The sequence below is a fragment of the Onychostoma macrolepis genome, chromosome 05 (assembly GCF_012432095.1).
Source record: "Onychostoma macrolepis isolate SWU-2019 chromosome 05, ASM1243209v1, whole genome shotgun sequence".
Classification (NCBI taxonomy): Eukaryota; Metazoa; Chordata; class Actinopteri; order Cypriniformes; family Cyprinidae; genus Onychostoma; species Onychostoma macrolepis.
The window spans coordinates 2,140,111-2,165,000 of NC_081159.1; the positions used below are offsets into that span (position 1 = coordinate 2,140,111).

Genomic DNA, 24,890 nt, shown 5'->3' on the forward strand with positions numbered 1-24,890 from the left:
TCAATATATTATAATATATACACAATAAACATAAGTTAGGTAGTTGCTTGGGAAGCAATGTCAGCACACTCCAGAAAAGTAGACTAAAATGCATAGGGAAGATGTCTATAAATCTGTCTAGCTACATTGGATGGGCCACTTTTGCGAAACCGCAGCCAAATCCAATGAGCAACCCTCACTAAAATGCAAGGCTCCCATTGAATGCATTCTAGATGGTCACTGATTAGAAAATGCATCGTTCAGCCACAGTATCTTAACATAATCTTACATTTTTGCACGAGAAACTAGGTTAGCCATGGTCACCCTGCCTTAATATGTTGTCAGTTTAAATAAGAAAAAAGCCACAACATCAGCTAACTTTTATGCAAATGTGGAATCCAAGGCCTCTTGGGAGCTGATGTGGCTTTTGATCCCCGAGTTAAGATGATAATCAGCTTTTTCAGACTGGTAATCCAATTTGTTCATTTGGAGCAGCACTTCTTAGCATATTTGCCCAGAAGCTCTCAGCAATGGGCAGGGAACAGGTCAAATCAGTTGTCATGGTGATGTGTGTACATATGTACATACACACATCATGCAAACATGCATACGTGTGTGTGTGTATTTTATATATATATATATATATATATATATATATATATATATATATATATATATATATATATATATATATATGCACCTATATTATCAATATGCACCAATATGTAAAGGAGGTGATTATATCTCTTTATTTTTTCAGATTGAAATCTTTTGCTTGGAATTCTTTTTTCCCTTTTTTTACAATTCAAGGCCAGCAAGGCTTAATCTATCAATCATTTAATATAAAATCCAGCAACATCTCCATGAAATGATTATCTAGTGAAGCTAATAGCACTAATAAAGTAATAAACCGCCATGCTCAGACAATTCATGGCCTCGTTCAGCGCTTATGTAATTCCCAAACAATCTTTAACCTAGTTTTTTTTTTCTTTTATTTTAGGAGGGTTTTATCTCCTGGAAGATTTCCATTGATAAACATTCATGTTGTCAATTTTCAACACATCAAAAGCGCTAGATTTCACACTTAGAACAACTGAAAGATGGCATTTGAGCCAAGAAGAGGGAATCTGATGGTTCGGTGCACACCTAATGACTGTAATTATCATGTCTGCGCCACTTAGACCGTTCAGAGTTTCCACACCTTTGCTGTTTTGCGGGTGTGGCGTGGCACGTCGATGTAGGGCAGTTTATAAAGGAAGTGGAGTTATGGTGCAATGTGTATAATATAGTTATGGCTAAAGGTGCACCTCTGCATGGCATAATACTACAGTGGCCGAGAGAGCTCAACGCGCTGCAAATAGAAAAAACATCTGCAAATTGTGTCAATTTTACAACACACATGCTGCAAATGCTCACAACACAACCAAACAAAGAAACGCACTGCAAATAAAATTCTTTTTGTTTGTGTTGTGAGCATTTGCAGCACCTGCTGTCAAACTGATGAAGGTGTTTTCTTGATTTGCCGATGCTTTTTCTATTTGCATGTTTTCTGAAGTTGCAGCGCGTTAAGATCTCTCGGCCACCGTATAATACAATATGAAACGCTTTCTCTGTAAATTAATTGAGATAAAAAAAAAACTAAATCCATGCATTTCACTTAACCTTTCCTAAAGCTTTCTTTTGTCTTGCAGTCAAGTCTGTGTAACAATTTCCAATCTGTTTTCTAATCTGTCAGAGCGTGTGGCTAGAATTTTATTTTGGATTGAAACATTGAAGGACATTTTCTTTGTCTTTCAGATGCACCCTTTGGGCCTGTGTAACAATAACGATGAAGAGGACTTGTACGAATACGGCTGGGTTGGAGTGGTCAAACTGGAGCAGCCCGAGTTGGACCCCAGCTGCCTTACTGTACTGGGCAAGGTAAGGATGCCACTCAATGTCTTACTGTAGTAGATCAGATCAAAGTTCTGTTCATAAATGTCAATGCAATGTGCATTTAGAGTGACATTTTCCTAAATATGTATTTTGTATCATTATTTGTGCAGATTTTCATGTTGCCTTGCCTGCTGGTCAAAGGCAGTTTTGGCAAAAGTGATTCCACTTTTTTTTTTTTCAAGCCCTGTTGAATGGTTTTGTTGTTTGAGACGGTCGTACAGTACTATCCAAATAGTGTCACCTGATTTGTGGAACTGCTGTGATGTCACATGGTAAAATACTTTCAGTGTGGTGTTGGCTAGCATTGCGCTTTTTAGACACACTGAACAAATCCAGACGCAGATGAAGCGTTTCCTAATTGGCTGAGCTTTCTGCAGTCTCAGGACACCAATATCTATTTGCATGTTTGATCTTTTTATGGGGAAATTTGAAGATTTCCACACATTTATACTCAGCAGGACGCTCTTGCACTAAAACGGCTAAATATTTTCCCATGTCTAATGCTGGAATGGGTTTAACGTTACACATGACACACTCTCCCTTTTGGATTCTGGTGGAGATGTTCTTAAATAACCAGCATTCATTTAGCTTTCTGCTGTCGTCTTATTGGCACATTGGTGCACCCTGTGCAATTTTTAACCGTATTAAGACTTTGTTTTAAGACTGTTTTAAGATCTTTGATTTCTTGAAGCGTGTCATGTCAGTATACTGATTTTCTTGTTGCTTTTATAAGAAAACATTTGCCAAAGAGCATAAAACAGTTTTTTTATTGGCGACACACCTGCATCAGTTAAGCATAAAACCAACACGCATAGCATTCAAAATAAAATTCTGAATATCAGCGGACATGATTTCTGGAAAGTTCACGTAAGGTGAACGGGGGTAAACACATTCCGTTTCTTTTTCTTTCCTAATAATGGGATAGAAAAACATCCTCCCCTCCTTTTGTGCCAGTGCTATAATTAGAGAGTCGGCTGTCATAATCGAGCCTCAGATATAGGCCCGCGCTCAGCTGGGGTTCTCTTTCTAGTCCCGGCATCGGTGTCTGTCCGGTCTCACCAGCATCCCTTTGACCCGCTTGTGCCAGTGTGTCCCTGCTGTGCTGCCCCTGCCCTTATTTTTGTTTTTCTTCTCCTTTCACTGTCTCTTTTATCTTTCCGCTGTTGTCTGTTTTTCTCTGAAAGAAAATCATTCAAGATTTCTAGAAAAATATTAAGCAGCATAGTTGTTTTCAAAATTAATAATAAGAAAAATGACATTCTTTTCCCTCTGGTAAATAAATCAGCGTTTGGGTGAAATGAGTGACCTCGTGATGTTCAGTTATGTTAATGGTTTTGAAACATTTGCATTCTTTCTCTGATGTGGACTTAACACTGTATTAAACGCATGCAATAGGAACGTGATGGCTGTGGTTATGACAGTCAGCATGCATCTTATTTTTTTTTGTCAGCTATTCACATGAACTTTAAAGTATGTGGTGTCTTGCCACATTACTGTATGTTATTTCGTGGAAGAATGCAGATGCTCCCAAACTTTTAACAGTGTTTTTCATTCGGTTTGATTATTTTTATTTTATTTTCTATTTTATTTATGACCTGAACAGGTTTTGTCCAAGACTTTTCTTGATTCCCAATCTGTGTAAATCCACATTTTCGTGGTGATTTGAGTTTATTTGCATAGCGCTTTTCACGATACAAATCATTGCAAAGCAGCTCTACAGTAAGTTTTATGTCTCTACATTATATTTAGGAGTAGGTTATTAGTGGTCACAATGGCAGAAAGTAAGAATCATGCAGTTAGTTACAAATTACATGTAATCAAACAGACGGTGAACGCTATTAACTGCAATAAAACATTGCAATTAAGCAAAATTTGGTAGTTTTATATGTTGTATAACAGTAATTTCTTATCAATTACTGTTCTTTCAACTGAAAAGCTACAAAACTGTCTTCTGATCAACAATACAATGTGACAATTTGATGCAAAGCTGAACTCCTTACCTACAGCAATATGCCGTGTGAAGTGGGTCGCGTGAACGGTTTGTCTTCACTTGAAAGGTTCGTGGCACTCTGCCCTGTGTATATATTTGAGAAAAGGTCACGTAGGCTTCTCCGATTTGTGTAAGGTCTTGACGGAGCTGCCCCGCTGACATGTATATGTACACAGTTTCTTCCTCTGTTTCCGGTCTCTGTCCACAGAGAGCCATCGCTCCGCTCACCTCCCACCTCTCCTGCTTCCTCTCTCATTCCTGCTCATTCTTTTGTTCTGTTGCACCGTTCTTTCTCACCTACACTAGTCTCATCAGTGCATTGTGGATCTTCTCATCGGGAATCCAAGTGTTTATGGATAATTCATGCGTCTGCTTGACCTGATGCCTTGTGCACTGGTTTCCTCAGGAGCCAATAAGAAGCCTGTTTTGAATGGCAGAGGTGTGTGTCATGAATTCCTTCATGATACCTTAAGTGAGCTCTGGTTTTGCTTGTTTTTAATGGCATTACACCAAGATTTTTTTTTTTTTGCATTAGAGAAATTAATGACATTCTTACAAATGTTTAATGGTGTACATTTTAAAAAGCTTTTAATCTTCAGATGTCTAAGTGCAGGAAACTTGTCTCTTATTTGTGTATCGTACACAGATTTTGTTGTTTTTCCTGTGGTGAATGTACTTCATTAATTCCCAGCAGGTCCCTCCTCTTTTAAGGGCTGTCTTGATTTGTTTGTTGGTTGGTTTCTTTCTTTCTCTCTTTTTTGTCTCTTTGCCAGCATGATATCCTTTTTTTTCCAAACAGTGCTCCGCTCTGACACATGCAAAACTGTCTGAGGGGTTCTGTCCTTTCATCTCCCGACCGCATACTGAGTCTTCCCATTCCCATTGCATCAGTCCACATGGCTCTGTGTGTGTGTGTGTGTGTGTATATATTTTGTGCGCGTTTTTGTGACAAATGAGGACATAAATTTGTATAATGACATGGGTCTGACACAGGTATTACAAGGAGAAAGTGACTTATGAGGACATTACCCCATGTCCCCATTTTTCAAAATGCTTATAAATCATACAGAATTAGTTTTTTTGAGAAAGTAAAAATGCACAAAGTTTCCTGTAAGGGGTAGGTTTAGGTGTAGGGTTGGTGTAGGGCAATAGCACATACAGTTTGTACAGTATAAAAACTATGTCCCCACTTTTCACAAAAACTAGCGTGTGTGTATGTATATATGTGTATACAGGTGCTGGTCATATAATTAGAATATCATCAAAAAGTTGATTTATTTCACTAATTCCATTCAGAAAGTGAAACTTGTATATTATATTCATTCATTACACACAGACTGATATATTTCAAATGTTTATTTCTTTTAATTTTGATGATTATAACTGACAACTAAGGAAAATCCCAAATTCAGTATCTCAGAAAATTTGAATATTTACATTTGAGTTTCAATTAATGACCATCCCTACAGTATAAATTCCGGGTATCTCTTGTTCTTTGAAACCACAATAATGGGGAAGACTGCTGACTTGGCAATGATCCAGAAGACGAACATTGACGCCCTCCACAAAGAGGGTAAGTCACAGAGGGTCATTACTGAAAGGTGTGGCTGTTTACAGAGTGCTGTATCAAAGCATATTAAATGCAAAGTTGACTGGAAGGAAGAATTTGGGTAGGAAAAGGTGCACAAGCAACAGGGATGACTGCAAGCTTGAGAATACTGTCAAGCAAAGCTGATTCAAACACTTGGGAGAGCTTCACAAGGAGAGAACTGAAACTGGAGTCAGTGCATCAAGAGTCACCACGCTCAGACGTCTTCAGGAAAAGGGCTACCAAGCCACTTCTGAACCAGAGACAACGTCAGAAGCGTCTTAACTGGGCTGTGGAGAAAAAGAACTGGACTGTTGCTCAGTGGTCCAAAGTCCTCTTTTCAGATGAAAGTAGATTTTGCATTTCATTTTGAAATCAAGGTCCCAGAGTCTGAAGGAAGAGTGGAGAGGCACAGAATCCATGTTGCTTGAAGTCCAGTGTGAAGTTTCCACAGTCAGTGATGATTTGGGCTGCCATGTCATCTGCTGGTGTTGGTCCACTGTGTTTTCTGATGTCCACAGTCAATGCAGACATCTACCAGGAAATTTTAGAGCACTTCATGCTTCCTTCTGCTGACCAACTTTATGGAGATGCAGATTTCATTTTCCAGCAGGACTTGGCACCTGCACACAGTGCCAAAGCAACCAGTATCTGGTTTAAGGACCATGGTATCCCTGTTCTTAATTGGCCAGCAAACTCGCCTGACCTTAACCCCATAGAAAATCTGTGGGGTATTGTGAAGAGGAAGATGCAATATGCCAGACCCAACAATGCAGATGAGCTGAAGGCCACTATCAGAGCAACCTGGGCTCTCATAACACCTGAGCAGTGCCACAGACTGATCGACTCCATGCCACGCCGCATTGCTGCAGTAATTCAGGCAAAAGGAGCCCCAACTAAGTATTGAGTGCTGTACATGCTCATACTTTTCAGTTGGCCAAGATTTCTAAAAATCCTTTCTTTGTATTGGTCTTAAGTAATATTCTAATATTTTGAGATACTGATTTTTGACTTTCATGAGCTGTAAGCTCTAATAAACATTTGAAATATATCAGTCTGTGTGTAATGAATGGATATAATATACAAGTTTCACTTTTTGAATGGAATTAGTGAAATAAATCAACTTTTTGATGATATTCTAATTATATGACCAGCACCTGTATATACTGTATGTATGTGTATATATGTATGTATGTATGTATGTATATGTATATGTGTTTTATTTATTTATTAATAAAAGTATTAATTCCTTTCAGATTTTTTTTTTTTTCTGTCCCCAGACATTTTAACACTAGTGTGTATATAGATATCATTCATTATTTTCCAAGTCTTTTAAAGTCATATAATAGTGTGGAAAAACTGTCATATTGCCTTGAAGATCTTGTCTGACAGCCATAGCCACCATTTTGCTATAAACAGCTCCTTTTGTGTTCCACTGAAGCGAGAAAGTCATACAGGTTTTTGAAAGACATGAGGGTGAGTAAATGATGACAGGTTTCTCATTTATGGGAACTATTCCTTTAAATGTTTATCATTATAACAGTTGTTGTACCTTTGCCCTTAATTCCCTTTCAGAAACTTGTGAAAGCATCTAAGAGCAAGCGTTTGAATCCGTTTCTAGGTGTCCACATGTACAGTTGTGTTCAAAATAAAAGCAAGTAAAGCGCGAAATCCTTATAATAACTTTTACTTCAATACACACAAATGCATTGGGAACATTGCACGTTCTATTCTAAATCAAAACATGAAGAATTATTATATATATTAGGCTGTTCAAAAAATAGCAGTGTCTGCATTTTTCTTTACAAAGTCAAACGTTTACTGTATAAACAGAAAAAAGCTTGAAGATTTAGCTTTCTTGTGAATGACTGAACTAACATTTAGTTGTATAGCCACGGTTTCTGAGAGCTGCTTCACATCTGTGTTGCATGGAGTCTGGCGGCTTTGTATTACAGGTATTCCAGCCCACGACGATACCACAATTCCTCTGCATTTCTTGGTTTCGCCTCAGAAACAGCATTTTTGATGTCACCCCACAAGTTTTCTATTGGATTAAGGTCTGTGCTGGCCACTCCATAACGTTAATCTTGTTGGTCTGGAACCAAGATGCTGCTGGTTTACTGGTGTGTTTGGGGTTGTCGTCTTGTTAAAGCACCCATTTCAAGGGCATTTCCTCTTCGGCATGAGGTAACATAACCTTCTTAAGTATTTTAATGTACTCAAACTGATCCATGATCCCTGGAATGCGATAAATAGGCCCAACACGTAATATGAGAAACATCCCCATATCATGATGACAGTCTTCACAGAGTACTGTGGCTTGAATTCAGTGTTTTGGGGACGTCTGCGGCCCCTAGACTCATAAAGAATAATCTTGCTTCATCAGTCTACCAAATATTGCGCCATTTCTCTTTAGGCCAGTCAATGTGTTCTTTGGCAAATTGTAACCTCTTCATTTTTTTCAATATTGGGACTTTGCGGGGGCTTCTTGCCGATAGCTTGGCTTCACATAGGCGTCTTCTAATCGTTCCAGTACTCACAGGTAGGGATGCACCGGTTGACCGGCCATAAATCGGAACCGGCCGGTTTTTGCTTATAATGTGCGATCGGCAACCGGTCGATTTTTCCGGAAGTGCGCCCGTGTACACAGACTACATTTGTAGGCCTAATCATTCGCGAACATGTAATTTGTGTGGAAGTATTTCGAAATCTGTGCGCAGGACGTGAAGATTGCAATCTGCAATGTCTGCAAAGGACAAGTTAATCGCAGATAAGAGCCGCTTTCCTGCGCTCGCTGAAGTTGCGCGAGCGTACCTGTCCGCGCCCTGCACAAGCATAGACAGTGAACGTTTGTTCAGCTCCGCTTCTCACGTGTTGGATGAGAAACGAAACAGACTAACTTGTGACAAAGCTGAAATGCTTGTTTTTGTAAAGAAGAACTCTTATACACTTTTGAAAAGCCAGAAGTAAACATCGGTTCTGTAAGATATAGGATGATTAGGCCTATTTTTATTTTACCTTAAAATTACATTGACTTAATTTGATTTAAAAGCACCTGCTGTAGCATCTTTGTTTTACTCATTGCACTAAACATTATTTGATTTAACATTTTGGAATAATATATTCATATAGCCAACTTTGTTTTATTTAGTTTCACTGGTAAATACCTTTTTTCTTTATACCAAATTTAAAAATGAAAACAAATGCTGAATGCTGATTAAGTAACATCTTTGTTTGAAGTGTTGAATGTGTTTTGATTGTGCTGTTTGGATTGTGGAACTATGCAGTTGTTGCCTTTAAAATTACATGGTTACAGTTAATGTATTCATTTAAGGCCAGTTTATAGATTCAACCCAATTTAAAAACAAAAGCTAAATGCTTTTGTCAGTACCTGTGTTTGTATTGAATGTAACCTACTTACTGTGCAGTTACTGCTGTTAATTTCAGATGGTTACAGTTATTTTCAATAGCCAAAACCCAGTTTGGCCTGTTAAATAGCCTACCAAATAAACATCTTGTTTATGTATACTTTCATTCTATCTTGTTTGTTGCTTTGATTTAAAAAAAATCGGAAATCGGTATCGAATCGCCGGTTTGCTTGTAAAAATCGGTATCGGAATCGGCCGGTTTGCTTGTAAAAAATCGGTATCGGAATCGGCCATGAAAAATCATGATCGTGCATCACTACTCACAGGTAACTTTAGACTTTCTTTGATGACCCTGGAGCTGATCGTTGGCTGAGTCTTTGCCATTTTGGCTATTCTTCGATCCATTCGAATGGTAGTTTACCGTTTTCTTCCACATCTTTCTGGTTTTGCTTGCCATTTTAAAGCATTTGATATCATTTTAGCTGAGCAGCCTATGATTTTCTGCACTTCTTCATGTTTTCCCCTCTCTAATCAACTTTTTAATCAAAGTATGCTATTCTTTTGAACAATGTCTGGAACGACCCATTTTTCTCAGATTTTGTACACAGTACATTTGCTTCCTTCGTCCTTAAATAAGGGCCACTTGTTTGACACCAGTTTTTTCACAGAATGATTTAACTCTGGAATTAAACTCCACACTGCTATTATTTTGAAGACGCCCTTTTCAATGAATGATTCAGTTACACAGAATCAACAGCATGCATGTCATGACTGTTGGGTCTGTTGGTTTTCTATTACTCTACCACAACTACTAGTAAAATATTTGCCATGTAGAAATATAAGTTCTACCAAAAACAGTGATTGATCTGGTTAGTCGCCTCGATTCAAAACCAGAGAGAGATGAAGCTGCTCCGCTGCAGCAGAGATTTATGTATAGAAACACTATCATTCAAACGTTTAGGCTCAGAATTCTATTTTATTTTATTTTATTTTTCTATTTATCTTATTTTATTTTTCATTATCAGTCAAAAGTGACAATTTTGTAGCAGTGTAAAAGTATATTTCAGATAAATGCTAGTTTTTTTTTTTTTTTTTTAACTTTCAATTCCTCAAAGAATCTTTTTCTTTGAGAATCAAAAAATTATAACTTTTTCTGCGAAAGCAAGTACAACTGTTTTCAACATCTACTTTGAAGCTCAAAATCGATCTTTTTTTTTTTTTCCTTAAATGTTGACATCAGTGTTTAATATTATTTATATACTTTTATAGTATTTATTAATATTTTGTATACGCTTTTATTATTTTCAGTTTTCATTTTACTTTTGAAAAATTTGTTTTGATATGTACTACTTGTAATTTTTTTTAATTATTATTTTTTATATATATATGTGACCCTGGAGCACAAAAGCAGTCATAAGTTGTGCAGGTATATTTGTAGCAATAGCCAAAAATGCATTCTGTGAGTCAAAATTATTGATTTTTCTTTTATGCCAAAAATCATTAGGATATTTAAGTAAAGATCATGTTCCATGAAGATATTTAGTAAATTTCCTACTGTAAATACATCATAACTTAATTTTTGATTAGTAATATGCATTGCTAAGAACTTAATTTGAACAACTTTAAAGACAATTTTCTCAATATTTAGATTTTTTTGCACCCTCAGATTTTCAAATAGTTGTATCTCGGCCAAATATTGTCTGATCCTAACAAACATACATACGTCAATGGAAAGCTTATTTATCCAGCTTTCAGATGGTGTATAACCCTTATGACTGGTTTTGTGGTCCAGGGTCACACACAGATTGAATTTATTTTCCAATTTCCATTGAAGTTTTTCATGTAATATTTATATTTTGTTTTATTTTAGTTCAAGTTCAGTTTTAGTTCAATTGATGAAAAGTAGTTTTTTAATAGTTATGGATATAGAAATATCAGCATACATCTTTTAATGGTGACTCATTGGGTTTTGGTTATTAGCACGCACACCATCTAGAAGTAGCAGGAGCGGGTGGGGTGCGGGGGACGCTCAGCGTTTTTGAAGCGCGGAGCGCCGATGGGGCCCTAGCTCTGGGGTTTCTCTTTTATGTTTGTGTATGCCTCAACTTGCTGATATTATCTCACTGGGTTTTCCTTTGCTTGGTGTCAAAGGTTCTCTCCCAGTGGGCGGAGCTTCTTCCGATTGGCCGGCAGGTTTCTGTCCCTCCGTGAGTATGAAATCATGGCTTTGGAACCCACTGAGTGAGTTGCCATGGCCACTGGGAAGCTCCCTGTGTCATGTGTTTCAAAGTGAACCGAGGCCTGGCAGAATTACCCAGCCTTCAATGGGAGGCAAAATGACCATTATTAGACTTCACAGTCCTGGCCCTCTATTTAAAGAGAGAAGAAAAGAAACCCGGGGAGCTTAAGACAAGGGCTGGAGGAGAAGCGAGCGGAGGGGAACGCGAGAGAGGGAGACGGATAAGCCGCCAGGGAAAATGTCGTGGCGGTATCTCGGTTCAAAGAGCTCCCCCAGGAAGTATTTTGTTTTAGTGTTTACAAGAGAATGAAAATCAAAGACTTTGCAAATCACCTGTGGATTTTTCCCAAACGAATCGCACCGAATACACGTAACGCGTCACTTTAAGTGTGTTGCCGCGAACAGAGCGTGTAATGTTGTGTCTGCCAGATGCGGTAATAGTATGTGTGTGTTTCTCTTTGAACGCCGTGCCACGCTGGGATGGGCTGAGCCACTTGGCGGGCTTTTTTTTTCCTCCTTCTTCCACTTTTCCTTTCATGGATTAAGTTCCATCCTGGAGTTTTAAGACTCTTTTATGCTCCGGAGGGGGGTGGTATCTGTGCGTGTGAGGAGGGCTTGTGTAAAGGGGTCAGCTGTGAGTGACTTGGAGGGCTACAGAAAAAGAGAAGGGAGAAGAAAGCGTTAGCACACCTGCTAATTGAGAGGAAGTTGAGGACTTGGCGGAGGGGGGCGAGGGAAACGAAGGATTGAGAGAAAAGGAGAGGAACAGTCGTAGTCCATGAGAGGGAGATGCAGAGCAGAAAAAACAGGCTAGAGGACATTTGTTTGCTATGTTTCTTTTTAAATCAAAATTGACTGCACTTACACTGCTGTTCAAAAGTTTGGGATCGTTTTTTTGAAGAAGCATCTTATGCTTATCAAGGCTTTTTTAATCCGTTTAACACATCCTTGCTGAATAAAAGAATTAATTTCTTTAAAAAAAAAAAATGACTGACCCCAAACTTTTGAATGGTAGTGTAACACTTTTTAACTCTTTATTCATCAAAGTATCCTGAAAAAAGTATCACACGTCCCAAAAAATATTAAGCAGCACAACTGTTTCCAACATTGATTATAAATCAGCATATTAGAGTGATTTCTGAAGGATCGTGTGACACTGAAGACTGGAGTAATGATGCTGAAAATTCTGCATTATTTCACAGGAATAAATTGTATTTTAAAGTATATTAAAATAGAAAATTGTTATTTTAAATTGCAATAATATTAAAGAAAAAACAATGTGGTATTTTTGATCAAATAAATGCAGCCTTGATGAGTATAAGAAACTTCTTTAAAAAAAACATTAAAAATCTTACTTATCCCAAACTTCTTAACATTTAAAAAAAAAAAAAAAAAAAAAAATCTTCATTTGGCTTTCCCAGATGAACAAAAGCTTCTGAAACACATGACGGTACGTAAATGACAATTTTAGTTTTTTGTTGAATTAGAGTGTCCAATGAATTCTTTATCAAATAACGGTCACTTCTGTGTGAAACAGGATATTGAACAAGAGAAAAAAAAAAAAAAAAAGATTAACTGGTAGAATAAGGCGCTGAGGTCAGAGGTCAGGGGACACTGTCAAAACACACTGACAAAACATCTACCAGATGCATAACTGTAAATCATTTAATATCATGAGAACTCGTATTTTGATTTTGTTAATGAAACCTGAGATTTCTGTCCCTCCACTGAAAGTCCATTCCACCTTGACAATAACTTAATAAAGGTTAATAAAAAAATAAAGGTTCCAAAAAGAGGTTTTCACTGCCATGCAGGCGAATCATTTTGGGAAACTTTCAGTGAACCATTTTTTTTTCTTAAGCCAGGCTCATACTGAGCGATTTTTATTTATTTTTTTTTCTCAATAGTCCTTTATGATTGTTGCTTGTCAGACTGTACGAACATGATGATGATCATGTCACACTGGGACCTCAGTTGTTATTAACATCAGACTGTACGACAAGACGCATTAAAAACGGGTGCGTGAAGACAGTTTAATGTTCATCGTAGGAGATGTCACTGCAGGACTGTGTGCCAAATCTTCTGACACTACCAGAATTTAAGCCACTAACAACCATTAATCTGCTGTTGGTGAACATGTCAAACCAGCGATCAGAGACTACAGATTTTAGCCAAGGATTATAGGAATCTTTTAGGATTTTCAAAATTTGTCTCAGACCACCAAATTAAAGCTGGGCTTTAGTCTGAAGAACATTTTGATAATCAAATTAAACTTTTTCCATTATAAAGTACCTTTTGTTCAATGGAAGGTTTTCATGGATGTTAAAGATTCTTTATGGATTCACAGATGCCAACAAAGAACCTTTATTTTATTTTCAAAAAGTTTGAAAAGAGAAGCTCAAATGTTTGAAGTAACCCATTAAACGGATCATTTAATCCAAACCTGTATGACTCCCTTTTCTTCAACCTAGCCATTGGTGTTCAATAAATCAAAAAATAAAATAATAAATAAACTTTTGAAATATCTTCTGTGTTAAAAAAAAAAAAAACTTGGAAAATATAAACAATTTGGGTGAACGACCCTCCGAACTTGACACAGATGATTCTCCTAAAATTCCCGAGGAGAAATAAAACGAGCTGATTGCTGTCGTAAAAATCTGGAGCTGTAAAAATAAGGACAGCAGATCATTTGGTCTTGTAAGAATCTAATGAGAAATAGTTTTGCAGAATCTTTTGTGGCAAATGTGAGGGTGGTTTGTGAGGCTGGAACTCTAGACGAGTCGTGTGAGATTACCAGGGCCTCTGGGAATCTCTGCAGGAGCCTTAAGTCTCCGTGTGCACTCCATTTAATCTCATTGCCATCTAGGAGAAACAATTGAGACGTTAAGCAGATCTCATGTGCGATTTCTTTCCTGCGGCAGGGCTGGACTGGAGAACACACCTGGTAGCCTCAGGTGCTTGTGTGTCAGGTGAAGATACGGCTGGTGAAGTGTGAGACGTGTGAGCGCAGGGAGGGATTGTGGGCGGTTGAATTACAGAAGGGACAATAGAGCAAGAAGGAGAGTTCTTCTCCTGTTTCCTGCTCTCTCATACAGAACAGCCTTGAGAAAGATGAATGAATGAGAGGCCGAGGTGGACAAAACAGAATGAACGTGTGAGAGGAAGCGAGGAGTTTCCATCAGATTCCTTCTTCCTTCATTGAAAGAGAGACACCCCGTTTTTTTTCTACTTGTATCAAAGTGCTACCCCCCTGTTAAAAATCATTGAAGTCTTCTGGTAAATCCCCCCTGCTGCAAGGGTTAATCTAAGCGCTGGAAAGCCGTTGTGGTGTAGTATAGGCCGAGTCTAAACCTGCTGTTCTGTTTGCCCGGGGAGAAACGCAGCTCACCAAATGCAGATCCCATTACAAAGACGCAGACGCACACACAGTGTCTCCTTCACTCATACACACACACTCACTCGTGAAGCTTAGCTCAAATATACCCCACACACACACACACAGAGCCACTTCAAGGGAAGGTTAGATTAGAGAGGTATGAAGGCAGAGAGCTCATGCTCCTTTAATTAAAGTCATTGGTATTCAGCTGTCCTCAATCACTGCAGCGCATGAGCAGCTCTGAACTGATGACTCCACGCTGGCTGATGCTCTTCAATCAGAGGCCCAATTCTGTTGCATTTCATTTAATGAATAATTTAACACATAATTTAATGCCTATTTGCATTTATTTCTTTGTTTATTTTTCTTTTAATATGTTTTATACATTAAGACTTGTTTTTATATATATATATATATATATATAATATATATAAATTATTACAAGGGTCATGTGTAAATGCCTCTAGTTTTATTTTATAATTTTATTTTGTTTTATTTTATTGCTATTTTTATTGCATTTTTTAATACAATTAAACGTTTGAATTGACACATTTTGTAAATTTACATTGCCTCTCGTTCATTATGCTCCAGTATTAATTAATTAATGTTTTCGATTTATTGCCTACCCCTGATTTTTATTTATTTTTATTTTTTTATTACTTTGTGTTCTGTTTAGATCTGTAGTAGACTTCGTGTCAGGGTCTTGATGGTGACATGTTTATTGTGCAATTAATAACTTTTTTTGTAAAATCAACAGTAAAAACATTAGGGTTACGTGTAAATTCTATTTTATTTTTATTTTATTTTAGATTTTATTTTATGATTTATTTTATTGCCATTTTGATCAATAACAATAATAATCAGAGGCTGCATCATTGTTATTTTTAGAGATTTGTTTAATACAATAAAACCTTTGAATTTATATATTTTGTAAATTTACATTTGCCTCTCGTTCATTATGCTTCAGTATTTATTTATTCGATATATTGCCTACCCCTGATATTATTATTATTATTTTTATTACTTTATGGTCTGTTTAGATCTGTAGCAGTAGTAGACTTCATGTCAGGGTCTTAATGGTGGTGGCATGGTTATTTTGCAGTTATTATATTACTTTCTTTGCAAAATCAAATAAGCAAAACAGATTTAAGGTTACCATGGTAATGTGTGAATGCCTCTAGTTCATTTTTGTATTGTCAGACATCCTGTGACTTTTGTTTGGGTTCTGTGGTAATTCATTTGTGTGTAATTTTATTTCAGTGCATGGCATGGCTATAATAAAAAGATTAGGAAACAATCTATTAGAACATTTAAGTATGTCTGTGGGTTTTTAGCATAGTTCTGGTGATTGTAAAGATAGCGCAGATGCTGACCTCTTTGGGACGCCACATTTTTAAACTCTCGGTGACCCTGGGCAGCCCTTTGTGTCTGATTGTCTTAAGACCGTGTCAGCAAAGCATCTCCCTCAGTGTTAACCTTATTAAAGCTAACTTATGCGTGTGTGTATGTTTGCCTCGTGCTGCGGTACGCTTATTAAATCTAGACTCGTCTGGATTGAGTTATCACCGACAAGGAATCCGCAGCTCACTTACTTGATAATGACTCTTCGGTGAAAGCTCTGAATGCTGCACTGTACCGAGCAAGAGCATTTCACATCCATTTAAAACAAATCCGAATGATGTATTAGACATTGTTGAGCCTTTCAGAAATGCAGTTAGCTTCACTTTTCCCCTTAACAGCTACAGGGACAAGCTGTGCCGGCAAAACTGCCATGACAGCTTTTCAAATGCAGCTATTTCTATTTCTTAGTGCATTTCTAAGCCTCTTTGTGGTTGTAAGTTTGAAGATGTCAGCTCCACAGCTTTACAGGCTTTTTAAAGTCATGAAATCAAAAATTTTTTTTTTTTGATAGCGATTTCCTGGTTTTATTGTGAATGATGCATCAACACGTATTGAAATGCATTTACATACACAATATATCTTGCATGCATAGTCTTTCATAAAAATGGTTGAATTATTTGATAATTTGTTAACCAATTACTTAGTTAGGCATTGTTTTAGCAAACTCTCGTTTGGTCTGACTGTATTCTCATTTATAACACCCACTTTTTATTATTCATTTAGTTCAATGGATAAAACTCCCATTGTACAGTTTATTTGTTTGTAACTGTGGAAGCTTGTTTCTACCATGGGATTAAAGAATAAAAAAAGGAAATGTTTAACTGTTAATTCTGAGAAGAAAAGTCTGAATGGTAAGATATCAACTTGAAATTGCAAGAAAAAAGTCAAAAGTTGCGGTTACCTTTTTTATTTTTTAATTCTGTGATGGAAAGAAAATAACTCGGACACAAACTCAGAATCGTGAGAAAAGTCAGACATAATTTTCGAGAAAAAGTTTTTATATCTCACAAATTGTGACTTGTGAGAAGTCTGAAATATATATTTCGCAATTCTGACTTGTGAGAAGTCAGTGTTGTAAGTTATAAACTCAATTGCGAGAAAATAGTCTGAATATTGAGAGAAGAAGTGACTTTTATTTGTATTTTCTTTTGTCTGGTGGCGTAAATAAGCTTCCATTCATTCTCAGAAATAAAGGTACAAAAGCTGTCACTGGAGCGGTACCTTTTCAAAAGGTATACGTTTGTACCTAAAGGGTCCATTTTGGTACCTTAAAGGTACATATTAGTACTTAAAGTGTACATATTAGAACCTAATAGGTACAAAAGTGTACCTTTTTGAAAAGGTACCACCCCAGTGACAGCTTTTGTACCTTTATTTCTGAGAGTGTAGGTAACTGTCGTTTTACTGTATAATGGGTTGGAAACTGCAATTTATGTCGACTTTAAACTTGCCCTAAAATGTGTTTTCTTTCAAAACTCTTGCAACATACCTCACCTCAAATTTGGTATGGAAAGGAGAAAGAAAAGACAGGACTGTTTACTTTTCCTGTGCATGGTTACGACTGGAAAACTGGTATAAAAACAAAATATACACCCAAAAAGAAAGCGAGAGGAAAGCAAAAAAACCAGGGGGAAATTTAATTAGCGGTTGTCCATCCTGAGGCGCAGGAATTGCAGTCACCAGAGTTAGCGGGAAGCCGATGGGCTTTAAATTAGTGGCTGCGTTTTTTGACTGATCTTTGAGTGCAGGGAAAGGAAAGAAAGGGGGAAGAGCCTTGAGAATGATAAATGGAGAAGAGGGCAATTTTACGACCCCTCAGGAAGTTGCTGCCATAGCAAAGAACCAAAGCTGGAGTTCATTCTATTAATGATGAAATAATGAACAGAGATTCTCCCAATAACATCACCAGGCTCGCCGTCGATGGATCTAGCGGGTATCATCTGGGGAGGAACATTCAGTTCTTCCAAATCAGCTCCGTTTGATTGCATTCATCCGCATGCAGCTGTTGAATGAGAAGAAATCCTTGTGGCATCCACCAGAGCTAATATGCTAGTGATATATAGGGGTTTTGTGGCAGGAAACATTAACCCGCTTTGAAAATAGGGGTTGAAAGCAAATTGAAAGTCTGTTTGTTTAGGCCTGGTTTAGTCTTCAGTTCAGTCGTCGTCGTCCCCCATATTTTGATTGTAATTATTGCTATAGTTGAGCTGCTGGCACAACTATAAACCAATGAGAGCATTTGGGATGGGTGCAGAGATCACATGAACGAAGCATCAACATTCATAATAAACCACTGTTCACTGTTATTTTTAACAGAAAAGAATGCAACGGCCTCATAATCACGACTTCATAAGTGGGAAATAGGAAGTTTCTATAAAACTTGTTGTTCTATAAAATAATATTAAAACAAACTATAAAATATTTTCCACAAAACCGTTAATGCCCTGGCAGTGGCTAATAGCTTGTTTTATATTTAATTTGATTACGTTAATGTTATAAGTTGAGATTTACAAGAAGTATTTTAACTGCTACTATGTAAAAGGAACAAACTTGTTTGAAAAAAACTTGTTTTAAGTGTTTGCAAACCAAATGTTATTGCACTTTTGTTCATATAGCAGTACTTGTAAATGAAAAAAAGTGCACAATACACTACTTTTGAATGCATTATTGAATTTTGTGCATAATGCAATTAACCGCAGACAATCATGCGATTAATCGCGATGAAAAATTAATCGTTGCCCAGCACTATGTATGTATGTATGTATGTATATGTGTGTGTGTGTGTGCACGTTTTGTGACAGATGAGGACATAAATTTGTATAATGACAAGGGTATGACAGGTATTACAAGGAGAAGGTGACTTTTCAGGACATTACTCCATGTCTCCACTTTTCAAAACGCTTATAAATCACACAGAATTTAGTGTATTGAAAATCTGAAATAGCAGAAAGTTTCCTGTAAGGGGTAGGTTTAGGTGTAGGGTGTGTGTGTGTATGTATGTATGTATGTATGTCTGTGTGTGTGTGTGTGTGTGTATGTACGTCAGGGGAGCTTCCTCCGAGGAGGCAAGGGAGGCAGTGTCTCCTCCAAAAAATTCATTCATGAGACAAAAATTCATAGTACAAAAAATGAGATGGTTTTAATAAATAGAATAGCCTTTTAATTACATTGCTACTGTAAAATACAATATAGATTTTTATCCTGGTAGTGTAAGTAATGTTTATTTAACCAAGAAAATGTGACTGGGCCAGGAATTTACATTTTAACTTAAAAAAAAAAAAAAAACACCACTGAACACTGGTATGTGTATACGTGTGTGTGTGTGTGTGTGTGTGTGTGAGATGTGTATTTTATATATATCTAGTAGTCACATTGCCGTACTTTTTGTTTAGCCATACTTTGGATGAAGAAATTAAAACGTTTTGTTATAAATTGCTGATTAGCAGATGCATCTCTGTTTGCTTTTTTCTATAAAAGTAACTGTCCTCTGAGTTGTTATTTGGCTGCACAGTTGCAGGGCCTCGTATTTGCCTCGTGACAGAGTCAGTCCCTTTGCTGGGTGCCCCTCACTCACTCACACACACACACACACACACACACACACACACATTCTCTCTCACCATGTGCAAGTGTAATTTCTGGTTACGCAACAGGAGCTGGGAGTGATGATAGATTTTGTAAGAGCAGAGAAAGTGAAAGGCTGACTGGAAATTATTATATTATGCTTGTTTGATGAAATCAATGCATTGAGCAGGAAGAAAAGACATTTATATACTTGTGTAAAAAAAAAAAAAAAAACTTGTGTAGCAGTAAAAGAAATGAATGGCAGCTTTATTCACCTGAACTCGAGTGTGCATTTTATAAACAGCACACCCCTAAAGTTGACTAATTAACAGGTGAATGTTCCCTCTGTGAAACAGCGTCATAAAACATTGTTAATTAGCTGTAAAATGCATTATGTCATTATGAGGTTATTTTGAAGTTATTAAGACCACTTACCTGATCCTAGCCTTATCTTTTCAATCCTTTAAACTGTTATGGTCTCAGAGCAGGTCTGGACAAGAAGCTGACCTGTAGTCCAGGGTCTTCTGGTGCCTTCTCTGAAATTATCCTATATTAGTTCTGCACTAATTATCAGGGGCCTCCGGTGAGACGGGCATCTCAGTGAGGTCGCTGCGTCCACGGACCGGGCCAAAATCAAGACCTGTGACAGTGAGATGACATGTTATTAAGACTCTTTTACTTGTTGTCTTTAAAGAGAATGCTTCTAGCAATGTGGCTTTTTGTGTGCTTCTAGCTTTAGTGACATTGTGTCCATCTGTTTCATGTAAAAGCTAGTTTACGTCTCCTATGTGAACTTTAAGTTATGCCATTAAACGAGCAGTTTAAATAATTAAGTGGCAGAGACTTAAGGACATTAAGTAGTTAGCCAAAAGATCAATTTAGACACTTTCAGTGATGATAAAGGATGCTTGTGAATAAAAGATTCGGGGGTGTACATACATTATATTCATTAGAAAAATGCTTATTTGCTGATTTTTCTCATGTGTCTGCCAAATGCATAAATAAATGCATAAATTCTGAATAATTAAATAAAATGAAAAACTCTATACAGAGTTATTTTTCTATCTAAATTCTTTTTTTTTTTCCTCAAACAATTTTGTGTTCTTCCAGGCAGTTTAATTTAGCACTAGGTTTATGCTGTGATTTGTGTGACTACATGACTTTTACAAGCTTCATAAACATTTTTCACCCATAAAAATAGTTTTAAATTGTAACACGCTGTACTCATGGTTGCTGTAAAAACGCAGCCGTTGTTGCTTAATGGACTCTTTTGTCCATAAGACAAGTATTAAACCATAAGGGTAAGCGTGAGTTCAAGTTAAGGGTTCCAGCTTGTTGGCAGCAAGTTTTGCGTGGCGTGTTTACACAGCTTCGAAGAAATACGATTTAGTGCAATACGGATAGTGTGCTACTCTGTTCACCATGGTAACAAATATATGTGACCCTGGACCACAAAAGCAGTCTTAAGTTGCTGGGGTATATTTGTAGCAATAGCCAAAAATACATTGCATGGGTCAAACTATTGATTTTTCTTTTATGCAAAAAATCATTAGGATATTAAGATCATGTTCCATGAAGATATTTTGTAAATTTCCTACTGTAAATATATCAAAACTTAATTTTTGATTAGTAATATGCATTGCTAAGAACTTAATTTGGACAACTTTTAAAGCGATTTTCTTAATATTTTGATTTTTTTTGCACCCTCAGATTCCAGATTTTCAAATAGTTGTATCTCAGCCACATATTATCTGATCCTAACAAACCATACATCAATGGAAGATTATTTATTCGGCTTTCAGATGATGTATAAATCTCAATTTCCAAAAATTGACCCTTATGGCTGGTTTTGTGGTCCAGGGTTACATATAAGGAAATGGTGCTTTACAATGTAAAACAAAAATTCCATCATTTTTACAAAACAATTTTGGCAGCTGTGGTTCCTAGAATCATTTTGTAAAAAAAAATACAGAGAAACTGTAAACACAGTATAATTTTACAGTATAAAACTCTAATTCACAAACAAGAAAACTGGAATGAAAACCAGTAAATTCAACGACGCACACTGCTATTAAAATCTGTTTTGTACTTTTAACATATACTGACAACCACTATAATAATAGTGGTAAAAAAGAAAGCCATATGAAGAATCAAAGTTCATCACAAGTAGCTTTTCCACAAGCTGAAGTATATATTAATATACAGAAGTTGCACAGAGTCATTCATGCAAACGCAAAACACTTAAAAAATGCAATAAGCATTCATTAAACGACAGATGTAACAAAACCCTAATGTACTGATAACAAACATGATTATTTAAACAAAATACTTTCAAATGTGTCAATGCAGGGAATTCTGGAAATATCAGTTTATGACTTATGTGTAAATTATGTGTTGATTTGTTGTTTTTTTACTTCTAAAAACTGTACAATTAACAGCATTTTACTGTAAAATTACATGAAATGTCTGGTTAGATCTTTTACAGTTTTTCCCTGTATGTATTACAGGAACTTACTGTTAATATTTAAAAAATTTTTTTTTTTTTTTTTACAATATTTTTACAGTTAAAATTACCCTTTTTTTTTATGCAAAGAAATCGACATGTACAATGATGGTATTCTCTATAGTACTTTGGAATAGCATTATAGACCACAATATAGTGATCAATCAGTTCTAAGGTATGTATATATTAATGCAATGCCTGTACCACATTAGCGCAGTACTTTTTGCAGTGATTTTAAAAGCACCATATTATACCAGCAACCTCAGGCAGTTAATTAAGTCATATTTGTGGGTGTTTTTACTTTGTGTACCTTACATTTTAGGTAAATTCGATGTAAAATTCTTATGTTTCTGTTTTCCACTTAAACATGCGCACTGACGCAAGTCAACAGCAGAAATATAAAGCAAAAGAGCAGCTCTAGCCTGTGTCTATTCAGCGTTAAGTGTTGTGGTTCTAGTAAGGACCTCAGTGTAAACTTGAGCTAAGTGTGTTGTTTGGGTTTTCATGTGAAGTGTAGCCCAGGCAAACCCAGACTGTGAGAAACCAAGCAGGCACAGTTCTGTCCTTGGATGCTTATTTTGTTTTCTCCTTTTTGCTATTTCCTTTTTTCCCTGCAAGAATCTAAGACTTGCCTAAATAATGTCTTGGCACTTACAGAGAAAATGAAGGGTGATTAAAAAAAAATCTCACCACATGTAAGTAAACTCTAAATGAGGAAAGTATGCCTTTATCTTTGAGGAAACCCAAAGGCCAGAAGGCAACCTGAAATTACAGCGTAATGGCAGAGCTTTGCTTTCTGAGGACTTAATTACTTTAATTATAGCGATGCAGAGAGTGAGTGAGTGAGTGTGTAGGATTGCTGAGATATAAAAAGGGGTGAGGAGGAGAAATCAAGAGGGAAAATTGCAAAAAGATTGGAGAGATGATTGCTTCAAGGGTCTATAAATTTGACTTTTGACCAGCTGGACATCACGAGTCACTTTTGCACAAGTTGATGTAGAGCTTTCTAGCAATTGTACATTTGTTGCAACTTCAACTGTATCTTGCATCCAGTAGTACATTTATTTTTACTAAAGTAAAGGTACAGTAACAGGATCTTCTTAGGGCTCTATGATTTCTGCTATGCAAAAAATGCGGATGGAATCATGGAATACAGACATAAAAATGAAATTCATTGAATAACTTGGAATAACTAGCTAATTTTGGATGAATAAATCAAAAGTAGGCCTGTAATCGTAATCAAATCATGACATGGACTATTGTCTATGAATATTAAAGTGCAAAGAGATTTTAAGTATGAAGTCTGCATGTCTCTGTGTGAATGAGTAGCTTTTTTTTCTTCTCTCCAGCATCTGGAAATTTAAAAAAAAAATGTTCTTTCGAAACCTGGAAGGCTCATGTAAATTTTATATTGATTTACCTTTTTTTTTCTGGTTATGCTCAGCTCAAAAAGATTTCATTGACTAGAATTGCTCTTTATGAGTGCAGTTGCTATAAAAGTATTTTTAATGATCAGAACAGTTATGGAAATTCATAAGTTGAATGTGGTGGGAATGTTGCATTTCATTCAAAACACTTTTCAATGCACCAGAAAACTGTGACTCTGGTTATCGGATCATAAATGATATTACCAGACAGTTTTATATTTAAAAAGATTTTTAAGTAGCCCCCTTAACAGTGTTTTTTTTTTTTTTTTTTCAGTCACTGAGATAATATAGATATAGATACTATTATATTATAGTTTTTATTTTTTGTCACTTTATTTTTAAAGTTTTTGTAATTTTGTTGCTTTTTTTTTTTTTTTTTTTTTTACTACTAGTTACTGTCCATATGTATTTTTATATCAGTTTTAGTTTAACTACATTCAAGTAAATTAAGTAAAATTGTTGTATTAAGTAAATTAAGTTCAACTAAATGAAAATGAGACATGTCTTAGCAGCTGATATAAAGTAAGGTTTTAAAGGTTTTTTTTTATTTTACTTCAATTAACACTTTTTTTTTTTTTTTTTTTTTTATGGTTCAGAAGTAGCTTTAATGTAGTGAGAAGTAGCTCGTAGTGTAGCGAACTACTTATTCAAAAGAGTAGCTTCAGTTTCAAAGCAGCTTCCCCAGCACTGCTGGAGGGGTTTGTGTGTGTGACACCTGAACAAGGTGTGTGGGGGGGGTTGCTTGGTGGTCTTTGGTTCGTCTTAAGAAGCTTTTTTTTTTTTTTCCTCTCATTAGGCAAGTTGCTACATCACAGCACTCGCTCAAAGTAGAATCCACGTCTCTTTCTTTTGCCTTGTTCCACACGTGCACACTCTCTAACTCCGTCGCTTTCTCTCTCTCTCATTCTTTCAGCCAGCCACCGCTCTCCCAAACCCTAATTTTCTTCCTAAAGCTCTTTTATTCAGCGCTATTAATAATTTCCTGAAATTGCCATCTTCAAAAGAGCCGAAACACAGCTGAAGCACATTGATGTGAAGCAAACAAGGTAGAGCCGTGAGAGTTCAGTCTGTTTCCGCATTCCTGTGGATCAGTCAATCAGCTAAACGGTAGTATGAATTTAAATGTTGACAAGACATAAACAGTCATTAACTTCCACTTCGTTTTCATCTCTCAAGGTGTTCCCTCATCCAGCGTCCAGTGAATCCCATTGGATTCTCTCAAGTCTTCCTCGTTTCAGTGTTTACCGAGCATGTTCACTTTTAAATGAAAATTACAAAGAGACTCTAAATTATGTCTTGGGGCATAGTGAAAATATTGCAGTAACAAAATAAGAATATTGTGACTCTTATCTTTTATAATGCCTTTTCTTCCCTTGATTTTTAATTATTATTATTATTATTATTATTTTTTTTTTTATACATTTATTTTTTTTAATTTTTTTTATCAATGCAGAATAACATTACAGATGCTCTACATTCAGGCTTCTAGCCAATGTCTAATTTGCAGCCCCAGTCTCTGG

The 24,890-nt window shown here is 36.4% G+C and overlaps 1 protein-coding gene across 1 annotated transcript in view; it reads left to right on the forward strand.

Annotated features, from left to right (window-relative positions):
• znrf3 (zinc and ring finger 3) overlaps positions 1-24,890 on the forward strand; it is a 78,366-nt gene that overhangs the window by 40,886 nt on the left and 12,590 nt on the right. The window contains exon 2 of the mRNA XM_058775836.1: positions 1,777-1,899. Within this exon, the coding sequence (XP_058631819.1) occupies positions 1,777-1,899 (123 nt within the window). The remainder of the gene's footprint in view (positions 1-1,776; positions 1,900-24,890) is intronic.